The sequence below is a fragment of the Trachurus japonicus genome, chromosome 11, assembly GCF_045865225.1.
Source record: "Trachurus japonicus isolate A0001 chromosome 11, Traja_1.0".
Lineage (NCBI taxonomy): Eukaryota > Metazoa > Chordata > Actinopteri > Carangiformes > Carangidae > Trachurus > Trachurus japonicus.
The window spans coordinates 33997491-34020841 of NC_140917.1; the positions used below are offsets into that span (position 1 = coordinate 33997491).

The 23351-nt window shown below is 41.4% G+C and overlaps 1 protein-coding gene across 1 annotated transcript; it reads right to left on the bottom strand.

Moving 5' to 3' along the window:
* Positions 1 to 334: 334 nt before the first annotated feature.
* On the bottom strand, positions 335 to 21688 carry col9a1c (collagen, type IX, alpha 1c). Its single transcript, XM_085792342.1, has 37 exons — positions 21607 to 21688; positions 20181 to 20252; positions 19488 to 19617; positions 16685 to 17081; positions 15693 to 15773; positions 13814 to 13831; positions 13293 to 13382; positions 13128 to 13163; positions 11683 to 11754; positions 11426 to 11470; positions 11294 to 11329; positions 10547 to 10570; positions 10388 to 10441; positions 9898 to 9969; positions 9342 to 9380; positions 9084 to 9140; positions 7991 to 8044; positions 7841 to 7894; positions 7683 to 7736; positions 7521 to 7574; positions 7335 to 7388; positions 7183 to 7236; positions 7044 to 7097; positions 6214 to 6267; positions 4809 to 4853; positions 4602 to 4655; positions 4441 to 4494; positions 4252 to 4305; positions 4095 to 4166; positions 3930 to 3965; positions 3797 to 3841; positions 3651 to 3683; positions 3305 to 3451; positions 3046 to 3100; positions 2718 to 2912; positions 2187 to 2273; positions 335 to 917 (listed from the first exon to the last, which is right to left on the bottom strand). Exons 1-37 carry the CDS (start codon positions 21668 to 21670, stop codon positions 715 to 717), a joined length of 2799 nt encoding a protein of 932 aa, XP_085648468.1. The 5' UTR covers positions 21671 to 21688; the 3' UTR covers positions 335 to 714.
* Positions 21689 to 23351: the final 1663 nt, after the last annotated feature.

The following is a 23351-nucleotide window of genomic DNA, read 5'->3' on the forward strand; positions in this document are numbered from 1 at the left end:
TTTAATTCAGTACTATCCAAAACATACCACTTTATTACAATGTTTGAAAAAGAGCAATTGGATGACAAAATCAGGCCCAAAAAAATGTGATCCTTAAATTTATAAAAGCACATTGTTGCAGATGTCTGCACTTGTGAAATCTTAAAATCATTTTCACTTAACCAATTCAGTTTTATTTTCTGGCTCATAATTGCAATGAGGAAAATAATTAGTCAAAATAGCACCTGACATGCCATTACATGGGGTTAGAAGAAAATGCCTTCTGTGAGCTTATTGAAGAAATTCAAAAGTACATGCATAAGTGGAAATCAAAGAGATGTACCATTTTTAAAAAATATTTCACAACCTGCTCGTATTTATTTTGGTGAAGGTACCTATGGAAGGCCAGGGGACAGCAGCTGTGCTCGGACATTTCATGGACCTGCAGGCCTGTGTCGGTTGGAAGACGTTGCTTTGGCATCAGTAGCAGCTATCTTTGATTATGCACCATCAGATAAGCTCTCTCTTGAATCACAAACGAGTTAAAATATCTATACAGTATTCTACAGTTGTGTCTTGTCTCTGTTTTCCTTTGTGTCTCTTAGATCCGTGGTTCAGATGGAGACATCCGAGGACTCTCGAAGATCGCCATGGCACTGACCTCTGAGAGGTCCTCGAACTCAAACGTGGTCACGACAGGATGAGATCTGGACTGTGTCAGTGAGCTGCGATGCCTCACTTGTTTTTGTAGCTGGCAGATTTCTTTCCGCTGAGCATGTAGAGAGGTGGAAGTCGGCCTATGCAGGTTGATGGATCGCAAAGCCCCGGTGGTCCTGAGGGTCCCCTCGGACCAGCTGCTCCCGGGGAGCCGGGACTTCCTGCATCACCACGTTCTCCGTTTTTGCCATCTTTGGCGATGCCGGGGGCACCTGGTTCACCTGAGGCAGAGACACCAAACAAGGTAAAAGTTAACAAAGCCTCAGTGACGTGGGTTTCACTTTTTGAGTGGAATTAAAGCTTCGCTACATGATGGATCCTGTATCACAGTGATTCCCAACCTGTGGGCCACGGCCGCCAAATCGTTTTCAAAATATTTAATTTTTAAAAACTAGGGGAGACCGGGGACGATTATAACACTTTTTGTCTCAGCTCCTATCACTTGCAGAGCGTTCATGGTAGTCCCCTCAATTGTCTGCTACAATTAGCAACGCCTTAAAGGGATAGTTCAACAGTTTGGCAAATTGGCCCATTGCCATAATCCCTATTATTTTAGAAGTAGGTTCATTACCTTTAATTGTTGCTCAGAGCTACGCTATGGAGGCTAATGGGATTTCTTGGTTTCCCTCATCAAACTCATCAAATACACAATCCAACAACTCCAAAACGCTCTGGTGGACAAGTTGTGACCTGCACATTCACCACGCTATGAGATAATAACAGAACGTTACCAGACAGAGTTGTTTTAAAGGGAAATTCATGCAAAACAGCTGATGCACGTTCCTGTCGGGGGCAGTTTTTCATCAAGCAGTCTCTGCATTTGCCTCGAACACAACTCCATCTTGTAATGTTCCATTATTTTCTCATAGTGTGGTGAATGTGCAGGTCACAACTTGTCCACCAGAGCGTTTTGGAGTTGTTGGATTGTGTATTTGATGAGTCAGAGAAGGCCAAAACATGAATTGAGTCTTGGGACTGTGCTGTGATTTCAGATGTATTTACTTGTGAATCATTTCTTAGAAAGGATGTTAAAGAGGTGAGAGAATATCTTTCTTATTTTGTCTCTCTCACAGAACAGAACCTCTGTCTGTTTAACAAACTGCTGCCTTTTGTTTTTTTCAATTAGTATCAACATCTGTCAATAAATGTGCTAAATTGGCAACACTGCAGTTTGTTGAAACCCCATAGAGGCTAGTTGTAAAAATTACATTTGAAGAGCAATGGCCAATGGGAAACACTGACTCATATAGCAACTGGCTGACCAATCACTCAGTCAGTCAGTCATGAATATTTGCATTTATAGCGCAAGTCTCAAGTCTCCCTGTTGTGCTCCAGTAAGAAAAAACCTGCATGGTGACTGTGGTCCTTGTAGCCTTAGTCTTCGTACAAAAAATGAGGAGAACTTAAATTTAAATTCAATTTCATTAAAAAAGAAATAAGTCTTTGAACTTTCTGAGGACCCAAGGTTCCCCCTGAGCAGATGTACTTACCTGGTGCACCGGGTGCACCTGGACTCCCTTTGATTCCTATGCCATCCTCTCCTGTGTCTCCCTTGTCTCCCTTTTCCCCGGCTTCACCTGCAGAGGAGAACATCAAACAGAGGAAGCACAAATTAATGGTGAGATGAAATGGAGAGGCACGCTGTTTCCACAGTTATGGGAATGTAATTAGGAAACTTAATGACTGCACCCTAATTCAGTCTTGTTTAGTTAATCATTGATTGTATAAAGTTATGCATGGGTGAATCCCTTCCATCTGCAGAGAGCTGTACATGACTTCTTTCAATGTGCTACACCAGGGTGAGGATAAAGGCGTACTGCCTGGGTCCTTGGTCCTTTATTTTCTCAAGAGACTTCAATTAATTTCTTGCCACTACATCCACTGTATAGCTCTGGATGTTTTCCCAAGGGAAAAAAAAATCAAAAGGCTATCACCACACCATGGTTTATCTCCCACTGTGCTGCTGAAGCACATACTTGCCCAAGCATTCAGTATTGAGTTAGAGGAAAAGGTTTTCTGACCTTTCTTTCCTGGTGCGCCTGGAAGCCCAAAGTAGCCTGGTGGGCCTTTGGGACCCATCAGCCCCGGAGCTCCTGCCGCTCCTGCTGCTCCTGCTGGTCCAGGAAGCCCGGGAGGTCCTGCTGGTCCGGGGCTGCCAGGAGCACCCAGGGCAGCTGGCTTGTTCAGCAGCTCCTTCTTAAGCTCTGCTATTTGCTCTGAATCAACAAAGAACACATTCTATTAACACGCTGAGCATTTAAAACTATCTACCTCCGATAACACAGTCATACCGTGGTTTACATATGAGTTAATAGGTGATGAGATCAAATTAAAACGAACAAACTGCACCTGCCACAACAGCTGAGCACATTTCAAGAAGCTTCTCGTCACTCACTTTTGGGCCCTGTGAAATCATGAACATTGTCAAAGTGAAAGTGAGTTTGTTTGAGCGAGTACATCATAGATTGATAATATAAATGATGATATGGACCACACTATCTTCATTGGAGTTTCCTGGTGGATCAGCTCTACATCTCAGCTTTCACTCAAGTGATTTCAGAAGTGTCACAAAGTGTCCATGCACTATATTTACACTTGTTACACTTACAGGTAGACCTCGGGGACCTGTTGCTCCAGGAAGGCCTGGTTCTCCCTCCAGCCCTCGAGCTCCCATTGGTCCAGCCAAACCCTCGTGACCTGGCTGGCCTGGTCTGCCATCAATGCCTGCTGCTCCTCTTGAGCCCTTCTCTCCTCGCTTATTAAAAAAAACACATCATTACCAGTAATATTTCATTTATTGTATGTTTTATATGTTAGAGTTTCTTCAAAACATGTGGGGCACAAGATCAGCTAGTTTACAGTGTTATATCCATATGCAATGATGAAAACCAAAATAGCAGGTGTTGTAGCACGATGGTGTGAGTATGTGTTTCTATGTGAAAACAACTTCATACCCCTCCTTTGAGTCCAGTAACACCAGGAGGACCCTGCAACAGACAAAGATGAGATAACCTCTTTAAAACCTACTGACAGGAACGGTGAGCAATTTTCAACAGATGATTCCTTTAAAAAAAAGAAAAGAATTAGCTCCTCAACATACCTGGTCTCCTTTTACTCCAGGATCTCCGACAACACCCTGGTCGCCCTGTTCATGTGAGAAACATAGCGAGTAAGTGTTGAAATGGCTCTGAAAAGTCATTTTATACCAATTCAGAGATTCTAATGTTTCTCACCTGACTTCCTTTTGATCCCACTGGTCCAATAGGTCCCTAAACGCCACATGGAAAAACGTCATTTCATTCACTGCACCTGAGATTCTCATCATCATCATCTTCATTATAATCATCATCACATCATCATCATCAGTAACAAACGGTAAAAAACAAAAATTATCTGACCTGATCCCCTTTGAACCCAGTGTGGCCCTTCAATCCTTTGGCCCCTGTGTCTCCTTTATCACCTTTCTCACCCTGGGAATACAAAAGTTTATGTTGTATACATCAACATGTAACTAATGATGTTGAATAATGTTGCTGTTAACTTATACTGTCTCACCTGGATGCCTGTTGGACCGGTAGGCCCTACTGGACCTTGTTTTCCTGTTTCACCCTGAAAATGTATTATAGATACAGTTAGCACATTAATTACAGTTTAGCCACCAGTTTAATAATAAATATCGAAAGACTCTGAGAATAGAGCAACAAACAACCCATCAAATACAGAAATGAATAAAAAAAAACTCACAGTTGCTCCTTTAACTCCAGGTGTTCCATCTTCTCCATCTTGTCCCGTCTCACCCTGTTTGGAAATAAATGAGTTTGAAAATATGGCTTGAATCAAAACAGCTACAGTAAACAGATGAATATAATTAGGGGGCGACAGAAGGCTTGATGGGGTAATCTTACAATCTTTCCAGGAAGTCCAACTGGTCCAATGGCTCCCTCAGCACCAGTCTCACCCTAAATCCACAAAAGAAATGGCACTGAATTAGTCAGTTCTTATTTCCCTCAGCTCAAAGACTCTGTGCACGAGTTCTACTGAAGTCGTCAGCAATAAAATGTTGGATATACAATGTGGAAACGCCTCATTAAATAGCAGATGATTCCAATTACCTTTTCACCAGGGGGTCCTGCTACTCCTTGCTTCCCTGGCAGGCCCTGGGAACAACAACACGTTTTATGAAAAGAGGCGGAAAATTAATGTGTCACCATTACCACATCCTTCAGTCCTGTGTGGAGAGTGCACACCAGGCAAAAGGTCAATGAGGTAACATAAAATATCTAAAACTTCCACAACCATACTCACCGCTACATCAGGCTCCAATGATAAGTTGAGTAATTGATTGGTAGATTTACATAAATAATTCCTATTCATTTTAAAGCAAAAATGGTAAATGTTTTCTTAGTTTGGCTTTTTACATAAAAAGATCAGCTGCTTTTTGTTAAGAAATTCATTATAATGTTTATTAATTACTAATGAAGATGATTAATTATCAGTTGCATCATACATTTCTGACTTACACACATTCCAGTTCAGTAACTTCTGAAACATAGTAGCCTGTTTTAATTTGATCCAATTTCTCTACTTTGGCATTCCCAACACAAATTTGCTTGAAAGAAAACATGGATGCCCCACAACAACCACTGTTTGGTTGAATTAAATCCAGCATCAATTGATGTCACCTTACAAGATGCACATTTAATAATTATATGTGTCTTTATGCAAACAATAACATGAGAACCTTTCCTACCTTTCCTTATTTAGTCCTAAGTATCATCATTATGAGTTTCCCTATAAGGAGCAGATAAAGTATCAATCATTCTATTTACCATCTACCTATGTATCTCATCACTAGTGAACCAAAAGTGTCTGTGTACAGATTCTTCCATGCTAAGTTGTTTATTTCAGTCAGAACAAAACTGGTGGAGACCACAGCTGCTACTTCTGCTAGCATGACTGAAGAGGCAGAACAAAAACCTTGTGTGTCATGTGTTATGGTTTATCTTATCGCGGCAATAAAAACAGATGAATATTCTTACTTTCCAAGTTCTAAAGTTCTCAAGATGCACTTTAAACAAGAATTGACGCAACATCAGTAAAAGCTTTCCTCCTGGCAATAGAAGCAGAAAACTGCACAGCTTCTTTGTGACTGTGAGATAAGGCTATAAAATATCATGTACTTTCCTCTAGTGTCGAGTGTGTTTTTAAAGTCGGTTTTACTATTCGAGCCACATCCGCCGCCTCTCACTTCACAACTCTACAGGCAAAGGTACTGTGTGATCTTGGCATCGGATTGTCCTTCCTGCTGGTTGGTTGACTTTTATGATTTATTTATCTGACCTCCTCTGTGGCCTCAGACAGGAGCTCTGCCCTCCGCCTTCACTGACTTTGCAATTAAAATAACATGCTCCAAATGCGTAATTATCAATACAACCTCTAGCTGATGATTACTGTAACAGACTGTTATTGATGTAGAAACACAATGGATATAATATAATATAATGATGATGGACTTACCGGAATACCAACAATCCCCCTGATACCAACAGCTCCAGGAGTGCCAGCCTCTCCCTGTAAAGTAGATTCACAGTTTATGCATACAAGAATAATAATGAACAAACACAACAGTGGCTACTATATGGTGCCTTCATGGAATAATGATGAATCCAAGTGCTGTTTACTGTAACCACAGCTGAGTAAGAAAACATCAGCAGCAATTAATATGATTCCTAAAGTCAGCTAACATTAGCTACTCTTTTTTTTAAATTTAGTAAAGTATAGTTACACTATGAGCAACTTGGACAGGGTGGATAACAAATTTTAAAATAAATAATGACACAAAACTCATTTTTTGGCAATGAATTCACTTCCCCAAGGTATTCTATTAGCAGATGTGAACCAGGCTAATACTTGGGGCCTTGAGGGGGAAAAGGGCCCTCCAGTGGCCCCTTATATTCAACTATTTTGGAATAAAAAACGTTTTAGAACACCTTTAGCCCTCCATGATTGAAAACATATTACAATTCACTGCTGTTGCCCCCACAAGCTCTCTAAGTGCTAACCTCTACCCACTAAATACATGAGAAGCATTCAGGGAAAATAACTCTGTATGTAGCGTTGATGGTTGATGTCATGTTAGCATACGTTAATGTTAGCAAACTAAATAATCATTGTTTTAAACTGCAGTTCTAGTGTGTTTGATAAAGTTACAATAGTCACATAGCATATCTTGCAGGCCTTGCACACTAAAAAGTAAAACAAAAAAAACAAAAAAACTTTTTTTAAGCTCCAAGAGGATTAAATGTGAACTTAGAATAAAATGTTGGATTTTTAAAAATCAAACTCACCTTAGCTCCATCAGTTCCAGGTAGTCCGTCCAAGCCATCTGCCCCAGGCTCCCCCTGTAAGGCCACACAATACAGTTATAACCCAGACTCACATTGGTGCTGAGGGAGGAATCCATCACAAAGTCATCAGTATACTTACAACGTCTCCTTTCTCTCCTTGAGGTCCCTGCTCTCCTTGAGGTCCCACAGCTCCCTAATTGAAAATCAAATCAGAGTTCTTGAAACTGAAACAATAGATTTGATAATAAATTGAAATATAATCCAGAATCCATGTTGAAGTGAAGAACTCACATCGTCACCCTTGGGCCCCTCCAGACCCTGTCGTCCTCGGATTCCCTCCACACCCTGAGAGGGAGAGAGGAGATTAAATCAAAAGTACATCAGTAGAATCAGTTATCAGTTTCGTCCTGTCTGTTTGTTCTTGCTGTAACAGCAAAGAGCAGATGACACAGGACCGATTAAAATGAGACTGCTTACAGGAGCACCAGGCGGGCCTGTGGGTCCTGGAACACCATTGAAACCAGGAGGCCCCTGTGATAAGAAACATTAGAACCATTTTTTTAAAGACACTTTGTGATTTGAAGAAAGCATCTATCAATATATTGTATTAAAATGTGATGAGACCTTGGTTTAACTTACTCTGTCTCCCTTCTCTCCCTCAGCTCCAGGGAATCCAATGGGCCCTCTTTGACCCTATAGCGACGAAAGAGCATTCAACATACAGTAGGTATGCATTACTTCTCCTCATAAAGACACGTGGTAAAATAAAATACACTGAAAGGAATCAGTTCTCTTACATCATCTCCCATGCGACCTGGTGGCCCCTGAGGGCCTGCTTCTCCTGCATCTCCCTGTGGGAAGAAACAAACAGGAGCAATTTAATTCCACTGTGAGAAGAGAGATAATCATGTTACACTGTGTATGTTTATGTTCATCATCTCACGTACCTTTTCTCCATCCAGTCCATCTTTTCCAGGCTCCCCGGCCAAACCTTTGTGACCCTTAAGGAAACAATGAAATGTGGTTAACACATTTAAAACAAAATATCTTCTTACATTCACAATTTATGGTTCCATTTGAAATTAAATATTAATTAAAGCACTTGACGTGCTCAACACAGGCCTTGGAGCATCAGCAATTTAATCATACTCTTAATGTTTTCCATTCAGTTTCATTAAAAATTATTTGTAAAAGCTGCTGAGGGAAAACTTTGCTATATCAGCTGATAAACAAGAATTAATTTAGTTAAAAAGGCCACAAATACACAACAGCTTCTCCATGGAGTCCATGTGTGCTTTAATTACAGTTTTTCTCCATAGGTTTTGCTCATACATTCTCAAAACAACATGGACAAACCACTCAGCAATTGTTCACAACAGAATGGAAGTTACTTTACTGTATATGTGTCAAATAAAAATGGCTACCTTTCCTTGACAGTGAGGGCAATGTGTGATGTCAAACCTTAATTATTATTTTTTTTTCAGTTTTATACACAATTGTATTCTGTTAGCTAGACAAAAAAAACCTACTACAGTAACTATATAATTGTCAATAAAAAAAATTCAATGATCCTCTGCCATAGTGACAAAACATCTAAACACTTGCAGTGCTCACATGATGCCAAAGGGACGATGCATTTTGGGGGCACTGATTATTTGTATGAGAAGGAAATTTAGTTTTGACACATGAATGAACTGTTTTGAGAAAGAGACGCGCTTTTGCAAGTGATCAATGGTGCCCACGCCCATTTTTGGATTAGCCAAAATATGGTAACAACAGAGGAGCCCACTTTGAGCTTCAAAATGCGGCTATATGCATCTTTGCTGGCTGTATCAGTTGTAACATAATATGATAAAACACAAAGCAGCTGCTTTTCTTCTTTGAAAAGTTCCCAACTCAGACAGGATGAACTTAATGTGAATGTGCTTTAACTGCCTCATGACAGTCAAGACTGGAGGCCTGATAGTCTCAAGAAGAAACTGCTGAAGTCTTTTTTTGGCTTTGACTAATCACTAAACAGCCTTCATTGACATTCCTCACCTTCATCCCTGGCAGACCAGCCCGTCCCTGAGGTCCAGCAGGGCAGGCAGCAGGACACTACGGACACACACAGACAGACAAGACAGGACTGAAGTGAGACACGGGACAAAACAGACAACCAGATACCTCAACAGGCACGGCTGCCGCAGAGCCGCTTTCACCTCAGTGACTCATTCTGATAAGAAATTCACTGTCACCAATCCAATTGCCATGCACCCAGGAAACATTTGGCAGAAGGTAAAACAGTGAAACACTCACAGCTTCCCCACTTCCCTCATTGCTGGCACCAGGCGCTCCCTAAAAACACAGCAGAGCCACATCTAAAACAACCGCAGAGGTTTAGATGTCCAAATAAGTCCCCATTCCCAGAGACGTAATGTGAAAATGAGACCTCAGCATGCGACGCCGTCACAAGATCGTGATTTGACATAGAGATGTGAGTTCAGGAGGAAATTGAATAGAGCTTAGTATGAGGTTTAGAGTTACACCTGTGCAGCAGGTGATCAGTATACAGAGTGTGGCTGATATTGAGTTTTAGCTAAAAGGCATGCACATACTGATCATTCAGCTTTGTCAACTGTTGCAAGACACAGTCAGTGGTACAGTATATTGTAGTGTTTCAGACAAGACCAGGACCATTACCTGGAAGCCTCTGACACTCTAATGTCTGAACCTTGTCTAGAAGGCTTTTTACTAATGTTGAAATGTCAAATATCTGTATCTGCATGCTGCTTAAACCCATGCATGAAAAGACAATTAAATTAAGTATGAATTAGTATATGTCAACAGCATGTTTGTTAGATGTGGTCCTTACCACAGGCCCTGGTGGACCAGGAGGACCAGGAATCCCTGCTGTACCTGGAGACCCTCTGGGACCAGGTGGACCCTGTCGGTACAAAATCGACAATTGTAACATTTGATATGAAACATGGCCAAATACAAGCCAGCACAACAGCTCAGCCATAAACTCAGATGGTCAGTGTCACGCAGGTGTTCATTTAACGCTGTGTATTACTGAGGTTGTATAGTGAAGTGGTGTTGACCTGGACCACATTGTACTGAACACTCTTTCTATTGCTCTACTCTCATTTACAGAGAGGAAAAGAGATACAATATACTGTACTATATGTACTACCACTGCCTCTGATCAAATCAAGTGGTAATTGTGATTCAGACATCCTCATAAAACTTCTCCTTCAGTGCAATACTTTAGTAAAAGTAACTTCTGGCTACTCATTATTTACACATTGGTATGTCTATATTCATAAAACATGTTTTTCTTTTTTTTCTATGTAGTCTCTGACCTCAGGCCCGATGTTTCCTTCATCTCCTGGGGTTCCTGCTTTCCCTGGTGGGCCCTGTTAGACAGACACATGTACAGTTCATATGGGAGAACATTTTGCTGGCTACAAGTATGGGAGTAAAACAAACAAAAGAACAAAGAAGAAGCAGCAAACACATACAGCTGGTCCTTCGCTTGCTGGGCCCTGTGAAACAAGAGACAGAGGTGTCAGTATTTGCAGTTTCCTCATAATCACATACTGTGTCATATATTATAGGATGTGCATGTTGCTTTAACCTTCGTCTTTCTGCTACCATATGGTGTTTGGGTCAGTTTTGACCCGTGTTTTAAATCAGCTGTAAAATACACTTTTTTTTTCATCCAATTTGTTTTCCTTCTCTTGGTTCCATTGTTAGGCTTCTTTAGCCATGAAAATATTGGTTTTAATATTTTTTGGTGTGGACCCCTGGATCTTTTTTGTCTGTATACCCCTTGTCTTCCATTAGAACCTTCCTCTTGTCAGCTTTCTGCTACCATCTATGGTGTTAGGGTCAGTTTTAGTGTGTAAAACACACTAAAACAATTATTTATCACCCCATGTGTTTCTCATCTCTTGGTTACATTGTTAGGCTTCCTTATCCATGAAAAGGTTGGTTTAGCACTTATGATTTCAGTTTGAACTCTAATTATTGTCCTTATGGTTATAACCGGGTCAAAATCAACCCTAACACCACAAATATCATAATTTTAACCAGAGCATTTTAGAATTTTGTGAGAAAAAAAAAAAGTTTAAATAGAGGTTCCTGACAAAGTCAAAAAGCCTTGTTGCTATAAACAAATTTATGTGGTACTTTTATGCATTAAAAACCTTAAAGACGGGTCAGTGGTGACCCGGACACAACATTATGAACTAGATTGTGTCACTTACAGCAGGACCTGGAGGTCCAGGGAAACCGGGGAGGCCCTGCAAAGAGAGGGATACATCAACAACTCTAGTTGTAACTCTGTGCAAAAGGGAATACATGATGAGTGATATGAAATGATGTCAGTGTTGACTCACCCTCTCTCCTACAGGCCCTCTGGGGCCCATGGGGCCAGAAGAACCCTGCAGACAAGAACCTCACAGTCAGACCTTTTATCCAACCACACCATTAAACTGTGACCAGTGACCGGTGATTCTATAAACCTTTTGGATATTCATTTTGTTTTAGAATAAAAATAGACCCTGGAATAACACACACACACACACACACACACACACACAACAAGCAGATATTATAAAGCATGTGTGTCTTTAGATGAAATAATGTTTCCTACAGCAACTCCTGGAAGACCAGGCAGGCCTCTCTGTCCAGGAAGACCGATCTCCCCCTGCTCCCCCTTGCTGCCCTAGGAAACAGACACAACAAGAAGAACAGAAGCTTTATCTCCTTCTTGCATCTCCCCATGCTGTTGCTAAGATACACAGAGGCGGCGACAGTCAACATTTAATCAATTGGAAGGTGGGCCGCTCTCATCGCTGCTGTTCCCCACGACGACGGGGCCCGGCTCGTATACGTAGGGCCATGCAGATAACAGACAGGAGCCCAGCTGAGGGATAAATGACGGAGACACCAGGAAGCGTGTTGCCTTCAGTTTACCTTCACATTCAATCAGAAAAGTTTCAGGTCTGTTATAGCCTATCAGTGCAAATACATTGTGTCAGGATGTTTGTTGTCTGTCTGTGATGAGTAGAAGAGGAGAGGTTACAGAGTGAAAGACAACTCTTGTTTTCCTTCCTGTGTTGACTTCTGAGTTGCCCTGAAAGCCGTCAACACTTGAAATCCTGCCATGCTCGTCATCAGCAAGCCAAAACTTTGTTTGATATCTCGTATGATTTTGTGTGAAGCAGCAAACAGGTTTCATCCTGGAGGAGCGGATACGGAAAAGAGGCATCTAGAAAACCACATACTGAGCCACTGCAGGGTAAGACTAGAGCTTGATTCACTTTCCTCACACATCACTACAGAGCTTTCTGACAAATGAAATCTTCATTGTAATCACCTGCTATACAAAAATGCTTTGCAAAGTGCTTCAACTGAGTCTCAGAAAAAACTTAAACTGTATCCAACTTATCTGCTACAGTAGCATGTCCAAAGTAAAATGGACACGCCAGGATCATGGAATGGATGGATGGAAGTGTGATGAAAAACAACACTCTCACACAGCTTCATAAACAAATCCTAACAAAATCAGCTTCAGGTTCAGAGACAGAGGATTTGGGGATAGAGAAGGAATGATGAGGGATGCAGAAAGTAGAGCATTTTAAACCACTGAGGTGTCAAGGCAGCAACTCACAAGGAGTTAATGTGTTGGCAATAAACAGCCAGTGGAATGAGGAAATTACACTGAACTGAGCCAATGTGATGCATTAGCTTGACAAGGTAGCTAATTATCAGTTACTGATGAAATAAAGCATAAATTATAGCCAGGATTGAGGGATAAAGGTCTGTAGTGTGCTGTGAACAAAACATGTATCTTTATTTGTTTCAATAATAAATCTTAGCTAAGGTTCTCCTAGAAAATTTGAATTTTATTAATAGTAACAAGACTGAAGACCAGCATCAGAAATAAATTCAGTAGTAGTATAAATGGATAACAATCCAGAGTCATATTGTTGTGTGTGATTGAACACAGACAAGTGAATGTATCAGATGGCAAACAAAGTGTTAACCACAGTAAATACACAAAGAACGGAGGATCATTCAACATTTTGTACTTACAGGTGAGCCTGGACTGCCAGGAGATCCCGGAAGACCCTGGAGAGACGGATGAAACAACACAGTCAGAGGAAGTACGAGATGTTGAGAGAGTTACATGTTGACAGAAATGGGCCAGACAAAGACATTTGTTGGGAGAATGGTTGTTATCAAGTAGGAAATACTTACATCTCTTCCATCTCTGCCATTTTCTCCTGTGGGCCCTCTGGGGCCCTCAGGGCCAGTGGGTCCTGGGGGGCCTTGGACTGATTTGTCAGGCTGAGAAAGGAGACAACTAGTCAGAAAATGGGACAGATACTGAAGACGGATTGAAAAAAACAAAACAAATATGGGTTTTAAGAGGAGATTAAAGCTAGAGAAGTGATAACAGTTATCCTTTTAAATCAAGCTTCTTATACGCCCTCTAACAGCCTGCAGGCCGGGAGCTTCGAACTGGGGCATCAGCTTAAATCCATATGTCTCTGTGCTGAATGGATTGGCAATCTGAATGCATTGCTGCTCACATGTGAAATGCTGCATAAATGAATTCATGAATGTCTACCTACACAAACCCTGAAAAAAGAACAAAACCACCAAACCAAATTAGATATAGAACAAAGCAATGAGGCAATTAGACAACCAAAGCCTGGAGTAGATTATTGGCTTTAAATCACAAAGCAAAAAGAAGAGTAGAGTAGAAGAATAAATACCTCAGCATTGGCATACATCTGAAGAAGCAAGAGAAATCGGATAAAGGGAGAGTTAGTGAAAGTAGTCACACCACCCTCACCAAAAGTGTCAGCTGAAGCAGAACCTGTTCATAATCATAGTAGTGAGTAAACAGTATCATGCTAATACACAGCCCATAGTACCATCAACACTCCCCCATGTTAGCCTGAATCTAATAGAGCGCACCAGGCCAGGAAATATTGGTCTCTACAGTGGATAGAAACATTTGCATCTTGATATAAGTGACTGAATGAAAATACTCTCCAGGTAATCCTAATTTGCAGAGCATCCTTTGAGATGTGAGACAGCAGAGTGGCATTTTCATTATAGGCTACAAGCATTTCTCAGAGGCAGAAATCTCATTAATTTGCACTAAAGCTGAACTCAAATGAAAGATCATATTATGTCATAGACGCCATGAGCTTCACAGCACCTTACACAGAGGTTTCCTACCTGGATAACATTGTCCTATCAACTTTTTTTTTTGCAATTAAATGATTTCCCATCAGTTAACACTGGAGAAAGATTCTTACTGTAGCAGCCCTGAAGCTGAATGATTCCCTACACACCAGATGGTTGTATGACTGGAGAATTAGCTGTGTGGGAGTAAAAAAAATACACTATTTTGACAATATCAAGTCGGCTAAATGTGGGTGTCATTACTTTGAATGACAGACTAGGGTGCCCGCATTTGTTTACCTTTTCAGTCATAGGCTAAAAGACCATTCTGTCTCTCACAGACATTGTTTTTGACATGAAAGAGACAAGGCAGAAACTGGCGATGACAATAGCAAGTTACACAGCATGATTTTGTGTACTGAGGCAATTTTTTTTTTTTTTTTGTTAAGAAAATTTATGAAAAAAGTTTTGGAATTGGTAAAAATGTCCTGATATCAATGAAAAGACATTATAGAAAATAATATGAATAAAATAAATGTAGCTACAGGACCATATAATCATTAAGGATGAAATTAACTTTGGCTAAAACTAGCTGTCAGAACACACCTGAAGACAAGAAGAACCATATTTTCTCTAGCTACATGAAAGATGAAGCTAACCTATACAATCTTTTGCTTAAAAAAAAGGCATGCTGAAGTAGCTTCACTGCTAGTTTGGCTAAATGACCTTACTTTTATGGAACTAATAATAATCTTACCTTGAACCGCCATCATGTCAAATACAGTGAAATGAGTGAAGATGTTCAAGTCATTCACTTCATGTTTTTCACTTTGCTGTTACTTAGCAACAAAGGTGAGGAAAACCACCTGTAATGGTCTCAGACAGCAGCTGATAATCAAGTAGCAGCAGGTAGTGAGCCTGCACCACAGAGGGTCATTCGGTAATACAACCTGTTCGTTCATTGTCTATTATAAGTACCCATACTGAGACTTTATCTTATTATTTTGTTACTTTTTTATCATGTTGCTGGCTGCCAAATGGCACATGTTGTATTCAGTGAAATAATGGTGACCACAAAAATCTGGCACTATGCAGACTACCCAGGTTGGTTTTCTGATCTCACGCTTTTAATTTGATCACGCTTCCTCTTTATTATTAAAGTCTGTAGTTCGCTAACTGGCGTTTGTGTGGTTTGGCTCCATGCACAGAGGTTTAGTTTAGCACAGCCAATGAGATCATGTCTGCTTGGATCTTAAACTGCTCTGCCTCTACGGAAATTTTGTAGAGCAACTTCAATCTGCCGTTTGACCATAAAAATACTCTTAATTTGTAGATTGTTTTGGATGAAGTGCAACTTGCTGCTCTATTTTTTTCTTTCCACATGCTGGAGAACCTATCAACCTGGAGATGAACCACAAACCACAGCAGATGCTGAGCAGATCTGAGTCCTTGTGACTGTACCTCGGTGGCCGGCAGCTCGTTGCAGCTCTCCCTCTGGGCTCTCTTTGGATCGCAGTGAATCAGCATCCACTGGAGCTCAAACTGAAAAGAGACATTACCATTACTGGAGGTGCAACAGGCTGTGCATTCATTTTCATGGGTGATACTGAAGAAAAAATCTTGAAATGCTTTGTCATGGTGGAGTAACTTCTTTGTAGTTTTGAATTAATACCCCAGATATGGGTTGTTGGGCTTGATTCTTCACCAATGTGATTTTCTGCAGGGATTAAGTTTATTTTCCTTCCACTGGAACCCAACTGAGCAGCTCTGCTGTGACAGCAGAACTTTGAAATTATAGCAGAGCTCAGCACACATGTAAACCTGAATGTGTGTTTTCCCAGAGTGCACCTTTCCACTGATAAAGCTTGTAAGGAGAGTCATGATTTTAGGGATAGTTCAACATTTTGGCAAATTGGCCATAATCCCTATAAGTTTTAGGAGTAGGTTTGTTACCTTTAATTCTCGGTGCAAGCTATTTTTAGAACGGCGGAGCAGAGCCGTGAGTTGCTCAGAGCTAATAACGGAACGTTACGAGACAGAGTTGTTTTCAAGGTAAATTCATGCAAAACTGTTGATGCGCATTGCTGTCGGGGGCAGTTTTTCAGCAAGCAGTATTTGCATTTGCCTCAAAAACAACTGTGTCTCGTAACATTCCGTTTTTATCTCATAGCGTGGTGAATGTGCAGGTCACAACTTGTCCACCAGAGCTTTTTGGAGTTGTTGGATTGTGTATTTGATGAGTTTGATGAAGGAAACCAAGAAATCCCATTAGCCTCCGTAGTGTAGCTCTGAGCAGCTCACGGCTCTGCTCCGCCGTTCTAAAAACATCTTGCACCGACAATTAAAGGTAACAAACCTAATGCTATGACTATGGGATTATGGCAATGGGCCAATTTGCCAAAATGTTGAACTATCGCTTTAAATGCAGCATGCGATCCTCCGTCCTCACTCACCACCACAGAGGTGTCGGGATCGGCGTCCAGCCGGCCGATGAGAGTGTCTCCCTCCGTGTTGATGGGGCCTTTGCCCTTGATGGGTTTCTGATCCACGGGCTGGCAGTCCACATACAGGGTGACCTGGTGGCGCTCCACGCCGATCATCACCTTGTGCCACTTGGTGTTGAAGAGCACGGAGAGGCCGGGGAAGGTGACGGTCTGCAGGTTGCCGTCGGCACCCATCAGGAAGTACTCCAGGGCCTGCTGGTCCCCGTTCAGCCTCAGCCCGGCCTGCTTGTTGCCGTCCTCGTCCACTACTTGCCAGACGTTCCACACCTTGTTAACTGTGTTCTTGATCATGCGGAAGGTCGCCATGAAGGAGTACTCGTCTGGGAAGCCACGAGGGAAGTTTAGCCTGAGAATGGGGGTGGGGTGGACAACAGGGGTCCAATCAATTGGAGATATTTTGACATACTTTTATTGAATGACACTCAAAGGAAAAGGTCCAAAACGCCTCTGACCAGGCTGGATTGTAAATCACAAAATATCTCTTATGTCAAAGTTAAATCAAGATCAGACATTAAACACCACTCGGTAAATGAAGAGTGGGATGCAGATAAAAATAACACAGAGGCTTGGCCGTCTTTGAGAATCTAATAAAATTAAAGCTATAAGCTTCAAAGAGGTAAAGATGTCAGAGCTTTTAAGTCATGCTATTGAATCACAAATGAGATATTATGAAGAAAAGAAGCTGCCTCAGTGCATAAATCACTGGTTCAATTATAACATGCAGTGCTGGTTAGTATCCCCAGTCTGGAGCTTTCTGTGCGTTTAACAAGCCAGATTCTCAGTAGGTGGTACGTTCATAGATGGACGCTGCAGCCGGACTTTAACTGTCTTGTAAACGATCAAGGTGAGGCAATAAAAAAAAGAGTTTCCTGTAACCCAGTAAAACAAACGAAGACTACACTCTAGCTTTGCCCCCGAGGTGAGAAAGTCTTAAGCATGTGATGCTTTTGCCCTGCAGAAGAAAAGGAGAGAGAGTCAGCTTGAGCAAAAAAGACTTCAAAGCTCAGTCTGTGCTGCCGGACTCGTAGGAGAAATAAACACGTATTTACATTCAGTGTGACAGGCCTGAGTGGTGTAGACGCAGGGTGCCAGCCAGTTACATAACAGCTTCTTAGGAAAGCTGGCCTGCAGGAAAAGATTAGCCAAAACAGACTGGAGCAGGCACACTGGGAAGCACCAGAGAAGGCTTTGGTTATGTAAAGTGGAAAAAACAAAAAACAAAAAAAAACACCCTCTGTCCTGAAACCTGTATTTCTTTCACTTGGGTTCAATGGCGTTCAAAACCATGATAAAAAAAAAAAAAAAAAAAATCCTATTGTTACACAGAGCTGAATTGTTGGCTTGGCAGAAGCAGATACAGTATGCCAGGACTCTGGACATCCAGTCCTGAAACCCCCATGTTCAATGTGTTTTCTGAAATGTAGCAATTTGAATAATTGAAAAGTAGGGAACCAATTTCACACATGAATTAATAATCCACAACACAACAACAATATTCTCAACGAAATGTAAAGTAAAACATATTCTATTATGAGGAATTGCTGTTAATTTATGTGTTTGCTATTGGCTATATCAATTATATGGCCACATATAGTTTGCTATCTGCCAAAATATTCAATTATTACATGATTGGGAGTTATGTTTAAGGTTGGGAAATGAGCTAATGTAGAAAAAGTTTTTTTTTACCAAAACCAAGATCTTTGCAAAGCACATTTGTTGCTCAAACTTCACCACAGATGGGGCTCTGGATGTCACGGTTGTGCACTTTGACCCCCATCACCGTCTGCCGGTGACCCCGGTGCTTGTTTATAAATGTTGTGCTTCATTCGCTCAAATAAACTAAACTGCCTCCGAACATGATTTCTAGACTCAGATTGTCGAAGTGTAGAAAGTCATCTGTGACCTGAGGGCAACTTTCCAAAGTTATAATAACGTTATCAGAGTTATCTTAAATGAAGTTGGAGACCTTCACAGATTTTTTTTTTAACTGAGAATGCCCAGTGTGGAGTTTGGAACATGCAGGGTTATTCTCAACAGTGAAGGTTTTATTAAAAAAATAAAGAGAAAAATTGTGTGAGCACTTTTTTGAGCTTTGCCCATAACCAATCAAATGATGATGAAATGATTAGCAATCTTCAGTTTGGATTATTGGACTAATTGACTTTTTGTTCCCAAACAGGAGCCACTTTATTCATCAAAGGTGTGGGGTGTCCCACTGGGGAGGGAGGGTCCATGTTTTATTTCTGACACCAGGACTCCCATCTGCATCACACTGCTACAACTAACCTTTAATTACAAACTGTGGAAAATCTCCACAGGAAGCCGCTGCTGTCAGCACCTGTTATTTTATTGTGTTTATCATTCTCAACCTCAAGATTCAAATCCCAACCACAAAGGCCTGGTAAAAATGCCTCTTCAGATTTCCTGGAGATTCAAAACGATTCAAGTACAGTCCAACACATGCTTTTCTAATCTCCCCACTCACTCACACACACACTCACACACACACACACAGATAAAAATACCTCCTCTCTGCTTTTTTTTTTTTTTTGTCTAAGAGATGCCAAATAGGTTCAGACATGTTTTTCTCTACCAATTATACGCTGCTCGCCACGCAGTAACATCTGTGCCAGACCTGTAATAATGCAACACCTGCATCAGGAGGCCGATGTTTCTCTCCAACATGTCTGTGTTTTTTATCTGGTTCCTTTAAAAAAAAGAAGAAGAAAAAAAACCCTTTTACTGTACTTACATGGTTGGAATTTGGAAGTTGGCCTCCTTGTCCAGGCGGTAGGCCACCTGGAGGGGGGTGGAGCCGTCCACCTTCCTCACACCTTTCAGAGGGATCACGTCCAGCTGGAACTGGGTGATCAGATCAAAACCTGCAGAGGACGATGAATGATGCATGTGGGGATCTTAAAATTCATTCATGCAATATGAATAATATTCTCACATTATTGACTTCTGGAGTAGCAGTATACCTGCACATATTAGGATTCTTGATTAATTAATTTGGTAACTTAGTATGATGTTTTGTCATGATAATGAATTTAATACAGACTAATAACAACAACTTTTCTTTTCAGATGAGGCTTGACTAAACCACAGAGCAGAGTGCGTGCAGATGTGTTGAAGTGTTTGAAACAAGGCAGTGGTGAGCAATTACAATCTTGCTGAGTTTGAATTGTTCCAAGTAAAATTCTGTAAAGCTCAAGTGGAACATTTTATTTGGCTCATTTGAAATCTAAAAGGTGTCCTGAGGCACGAGGCAGCCCACCCTGTTCCACTAATTAAACTCCCCACCTTACTTTAGATGGTTTCTTTTCTCCTTTAGGAATTTTTGAGGCTTGTGGGGTTTTTTTTTCTTCTTCTAACTGCTGCTTTCACTTCTGTTTGAAAACGGTTATAAATGATCATTCCCAGTTTCACAGATGACTCTTTTCACCTGGAAGGTCGTCTTGGCCGCTCCTCATGGGCGGGCAGACGGTATCGCCATCCAGCCGGTTCAGGTCGAGTTCTGACAGGACAAAATAAGAATAAATAATCTTGTTACACTTGTTCTTTGGCTGAGTTTCACAAATGCAATATATTACCGGTCAGTTTAATTCAGTTGGCGTATTGCAGGGGTGGGAGGGGGGCAAACACAGGGGAAAAGCAAGGTCTTTAATGCCAGAGTGGATTAACATCACAATACACTGTGATGCATTTTTAATGCCAGTTTTTCTTACAACCGCGTTTACTGCCTTTCATATATTCACGCATTCAGAAGCACAAATTCAAACTGATCAACGTGGCTTCTGGGGATTTTTAATGCAGAGCTCCCAGGAGCAACTGGTGATCCAAATTTGACACCAGGAATGGAAACATAATGTTGATAAATTCACCGGCCGATGTTGCATGAAGCCATATGTCATCTGAAAACATTTCAGAAGGTCAATTTGGCAGGACCACTTTCCTTTGTTATTTATTTTTTTCATGATTTATCTGGATGGAAACTGTAATTTATCACAGTTGTATTTGATTTCATTTCTTCTTTCATCATTTATAGAACAGCTTGTATGAATGAGACCTTATAAAAATATTATTCTAAGGACTGTTAATTCCTGGAGTGAGTCAGAAGAGGGCGCTCTTCATGAGTCCCCAACCAGATGTGAAGAGGGAGGACGCCTCTTTAAAAAAAAAAAATCAACCTGAATGAAGTTAACATGGTGACAGCCAGAGGGGCTCCCCAGTCAATAACCTGAGTCAGCTCATTTACTCTGAGCACCGTGAACACAACACATCTGGAAGCTGTTCCCACATCCCACAGAACTGCTGAGAAATGAGATAAAGTGGTGAGACGGTATTTATAATCCCATATTTACTACCACTAAACACTTATCTGACTGCGCATGGGCCTCAAGTTGTTAAAGTTACTGTCTGCAGCGGCATTAACGCTCAGAGAGCCAGCAGTCATTAGTGCAACGAGCGGGAGACCAACCACAATTAACATGTCACATGCAGTTGCACGTGTGTGTTGCTACTTGCTACACACACACACACACACACCTACCATATCTGGCACTCACTCACTAAACATTCACGTTAGATTTATTGTGTCCCCAAACAGCAGCAGAGAATGGGCTTGTTGTGATTATCAGAGGGGACATTTAATCTGATTTAATCCTACGACACAGGCCAGTACAGTGTGTCTGCTATTTCTGGCCCCTTTGCTTTGTGAGTCATGATAAAGAGAACGACCTAGCAACTGTCAACATGCCACGGCATTATGACATTAACCTGGGCACCTCTTTGTCTGTGTTTGCCAAACAAACATTCAAATGTAGTAATATACGGTACACTGGTTCTGTGATGCTGGGTGGATGACTTACGTCCAAGTGCCGGGGCCAGGAGGAGGGACAGCAGGGCCGCGCAGACAGGGAAGCAGGCCGACATGGACGGACGTGGCGGTTGCTTTCTGTGCAGGAATGATGGAGAAAATCGGAATTCAGCCATGCATTTAATTCTCTTTGACAGTTTCTTGTGCGTGTGAATCAATGTAACACCACGGGGAGGACATGAAGTATTACTTTGCCAATGACCTCTGTGCTCATCTTGGCCACATAAGGAGATAGACAATGTTTACACTCTTCCTTCAAAGTGTGCCAGCTTTGCATCCCAGCGACTGGTCGTTATGGGCAGCAGGTGGGGCAGAGAGTTGTCACCAGAAAATAGTGCAAACAAATTATGTTATTAATAATCAATGGTTATTATTTTCTATGATTTATTATCTACAAACATAATATTTATCAATTATTGGTCCATGCCAAGGATCTCCTGATTGGTGTCTGTGGTAGCTATGGCTACGGAGGCCTGAAGGTGGGGCAAAGCTGGGGCTGCCCCTCTCTTTCAATGCATAAGAAATTATGAATGCACATGCTCAGAGTGTTTATATATTAAATTTGATGACCATTGGGGCCATACTGTAGACATATGGGGCAGTCAGCCTGACACCCGACCACAGCCACGTTGATTGGCTCTCCATCTGTGATGTAAGGACAGGCGGCAAGAAGAGGGACAACTTTCTTAGAGGGAAAACAATAGATTAATGGGGGAAACATCTCTGAGGTGAAACTGGTTGACATCTGTGTGGGCCCGTAGGAAACAGAGAGAAAGTGAAGTCTGAGCTGACCGCTCTGTACTGCCACACTGAGCCTCTACTGGTGAGACAACAAAGTCTCTGTCAACATCCATCCATGAGAACACCTGCCGGGGGCTGGGATGGACTGGAGACGAACCGCTGTGGAGATGGTCTGACTGACTTGAATGGGAGTGAACTGCTCCACAGCTCTGGCAGTCCAGCCTTGGTGAGTGAAAGCATTTTTTTAAAAAATCATGCTGCCATTGTGGTGCTGCTCTGTGCATTGACCATGTTTATTTTTTGAAATGGAACAATATATTGTTATGGATTTATAGTGACATTATTTATAGTGATAGTGAAGAGTGTCCTTAGATTGTTGTCATAGATTGGTTCAGTCTCCTTCTATGTGCTCCATTGTGGCTTTCAGTACTGAGCTCTGTTCCCTCCCTGTTGCTCTGAGCCTGGTTCTGTCAGCTTATGACATGGAGTATTACATTCTTAATTTAGGCTTGTGTGATTGCTCTCTCTCTCTCTCTCTCTCTCTCTCTCTCTCTCTCTCTCTCTCTCTCTCTCTCTCTCTCTCTCTCTCTCTCTCTCTGTGTGTGTGTGTGTGTGTGTACCAGATATGTATGACCTGCTATAGACAGGCTATTCTGTCTTTAAAAATGTTTTGTGGAGCAACGCATGGATCCCTGATGAACACATCAGTGACAAGAGAGAGCACTGTAGTTTTCCTGGTGTGTAGCCTTTCTATTAAGTGGTTGGTGCCACTGATATGGCTGTAACTGTAACTAACAAGAAGCAAGGAGGATTGTTAGACATAACCTTGGTAACACTATTTGACGCCTATCTCTATAACAATATCCACTTATAATGAGTTATAATGCAGTTATAGCACTGTATAACTATAGTTATAAACACTCATAAATGATCATAATGCTTTATAACAATAATCATAACACACTATAAAACATTTTATCATGACTTATAAGGTCA

Coding starts and splice junctions, on each gene's coding strand:
- col9a1c (XM_085792342.1), bottom strand. CDS start 21,670: ATGTCGGCCTGCTTCCCTGTCTGCGCGGCCCTGCTGTCCCTCCTCCTG. Junction 3,101..3,304: donor CAGGTCCCCGAGGTCTACCT/GTAAGTGTAACA, acceptor ATGATTTCACAG/GGCCCAAAAGTGAGTGACGA. Junction 2,274..2,717: donor AGGCGCACCAGGAAAGAAAG/GTCAGAAAACCT, acceptor TCTCCTCTGCAG/GTGAAGCCGGGGAAAAGGGA.